This window comes from Ascochyta rabiei, chromosome 8 (genome assembly GCF_004011695.2).
Source record: "Ascochyta rabiei chromosome 8, complete sequence".
In the NCBI taxonomy this organism is placed as follows: Eukaryota; Fungi; Ascomycota; class Dothideomycetes; order Pleosporales; family Didymellaceae; genus Ascochyta; species Ascochyta rabiei.
In genome coordinates, this window is record NC_082412.1 from 1108645 (window position 1) to 1111151 (window position 2507).

General features: G+C 50.8%; 1 protein-coding gene across 1 annotated transcript, besides 2 other annotated features; it reads right to left on the reverse strand.

Moving 5' to 3' along the window:
* Window positions 1-24: 24 nt before the first annotated feature.
* Window positions 25-78: a tandem repeat.
* A 680-nt stretch (window positions 79-758) lies between these two features.
* Window positions 759-863: a tandem repeat.
* A 357-nt stretch (window positions 864-1220) lies between these two features.
* Window positions 1221-1805, reverse strand: EKO05_0005333 (uncharacterized protein; the record flags this gene model as incomplete). Its single annotated transcript, XM_038940241.2, has 2 exons — window positions 1221-1622; window positions 1674-1805. 2 exons carry the CDS (start codon window positions 1803-1805, stop codon window positions 1221-1223), a joined length of 534 nt encoding a protein of 177 aa, XP_038798350.2.
* Between the last annotated feature and the right edge of the window lie 702 nt (window positions 1806-2507).

Here is a 2507-nt window from a genome sequence, read left to right on the forward strand (position 1 = left end):
GCAACTAGCTGTACCAAGTAATCGTACATGCATACATACATACATACATACATACATACATAGACACATACATACATAGACACACGAAACGTGCTCAAACTTCCAAACGTGTGGACCTCCAAGTATTTGATCCTCCAAGCGTCGTAGATTGGCACTGATGTTATCGCTGTTATGTGTGGATATGTGTGTGCGAACTGCAAGACAGCTCACGGTCCAAGGGATGTTTACGGGAAACAGCAGGTGTGAGAAGTCTCCACAGGAGGGTCGTCTGGAGTGGCGCAAGAAGCATCCACGAGAAGCGAGAGCATCCATAAAAGGGAAAATCCACCCAGGGAAGTATCCGATAAAGGTGTGAGCATCCATAGGGAACACCAGTAAAGACAGGAAGCATCTCTGAGAGATGAGTGCATCCATGGGGAACACCAGTAAGGATGGAAAGCATCTCTGAGAGATGAGAGCATTTAATCTTGGCCGGTGAACGGTAAATTCTGGCGTATCGTGAAGGCGGATGTTACGGAGAAGCCAATATGCGTTTGCTGCTTAAGAGCCCAGATGTCTGTGGCCAACAGTGATGACGAATCGTGACGAGCCGGTATTGGGAGGGATGCGTATTGACGAGTAGAAGCCAATGCGAGGCCCAAGACCATTAACTGTGTGAGGGCCATTCGGAGACGTCCTGGTTGGACATGAGTCAGGGACTGGCACGCAGACATGATGGGAGGAGGCTCACCATTTTGCCTGTGGCACTGTTTCCGCTTTCCAGCGTCCGTTTTCCAGCGTCCTTTCTCCAGGGTCCGTTTTGCTTTCCAACCTCCGGTCTCCAGCGCCCAGTTCCCAGCGCCCAGTCTCCTACCCTCCAGGTCTCCAGTATCCGTTTTGCTTTCCGTTTTGCTTTTTTTTTTCTGATAATCCCGGCGATGAGGGCGCAGCAACGCCATGTCCAATATACCTCGCTGTCAGGCACCGAAATAGGGGTACGAAAAGGGGGCCATGGTGTCTGGCATAAACAAGTTGTCGGGGGTTATAGTCACTGTCGTGACAGTTAGTAGGTTTGTGCAAGGTTTATAGGTGAACATACAGCGACAAAACCACCAGATAAACAAGGCCAGAAGCCTAGTGCCAGCCTTACCAAGGGCAGCTCGGAACTGCTCTTCCAGGAACAACCGGCTCTAGCCCTACTACATGGTGTGCTTCTTCTTACCTTATCTTTTTAACATATCTTACAAAAACACTGCAGCCGCAGCAGCGGCCAGCGCCCCGAACTTCTTGTCTAGAAAGGGTGCTGCCGTCGGAATACTCGCGCCTCCCGAAGAACTACTCGTCGTCTGCCTTGCCGCAATGACCTGCCTGACAATACTAAATTGATCCTCGACCTGTTGTTCCTTGAACGCCCTTGCGCCTGATGGCAGTGCCGAATACCATGTTGGCACTCCATAGAAAGTAGCTGTCCCACTTTCAGTGACGGTAGCTGGGATGCTATAGTTGGAGGCTGTAGAGACAAACGCTGCGATCTCGGAGGCGGCGGATGAGGACGATGATTGGTAAGGCTCGCCGAGCGCGGCGGTAAAAGAGCGGAAGGCGACGCGAGCGTTCAGAGCGACGGAGGTTGTCCAGGCTGCTGCCTATGCTGGGTCAGTAAATGGCGGGCGGAGATTGACGAGAGTTTGATGTACATCTACTGAATTTGCGAACGAGGGTATTGCTGATGTTGGGATTGGCAGTTCTGTGTAGACCATGAAGTCCGCTTTCGCGATGTTGATGCCTGCCGCGGCTGCGAGAAAGAGAAGGTAGCTGTTCAGATACATTGTTGCGAGGAGTGGCGACGCGGATGTCCGTAGTGGCGATTGTATGCTTTTCAATGGTGAGCACAAGGAGCGAACTGGAACGGAACCTCGAGGCGTGACAAGCGAGCGACAACACTTGTTAGTAGTCGAGGAATAGCCAAGACTATCGAAACTGCTTGGCTATTCATTGCCACGCCTCGTATCTGATGATTAATGGTGGTCATCCTTGCTAATCGCCTCATGGCGTTGGCTCCCATTAATGAGGAGATGCGCTCAAGGAACGGTCTGTGCGTGCCCCACTTCAACGTCTTGTGCCTTGCTAGACATAACGTGCACTGTTCTTGCCAACGAGCTGCAGTTTCGAACTTAGGGGGTTCGTATAGTTCTTTGCCAGTAAGTTGTTGAGATCGTGTCTTAGACGCCAATCAGCCAAGGAGCACGCGTAATCATAGCTGCAGCTCATGGCAGGATCGGCAAAAACGTCGAATAGCGTTCTCGATGCAAAAGAAAACCGCACTCACTGTGCCGCTGCTATATTGTAAGCTTGCACAATGATCTTACGATCAAACACGATGATACTATGGTCTCATGGGTAAACACTGGTGTCAAGATTTGAGCGGCCTTTCGTTGACGACATTCTGCCTATTTTGCGACCACAAAGGTCTGTATCTTTATACTTAAAAACCATGTTAATGTCGCGTCTGCAGCCAGGTGGCTGTGTTG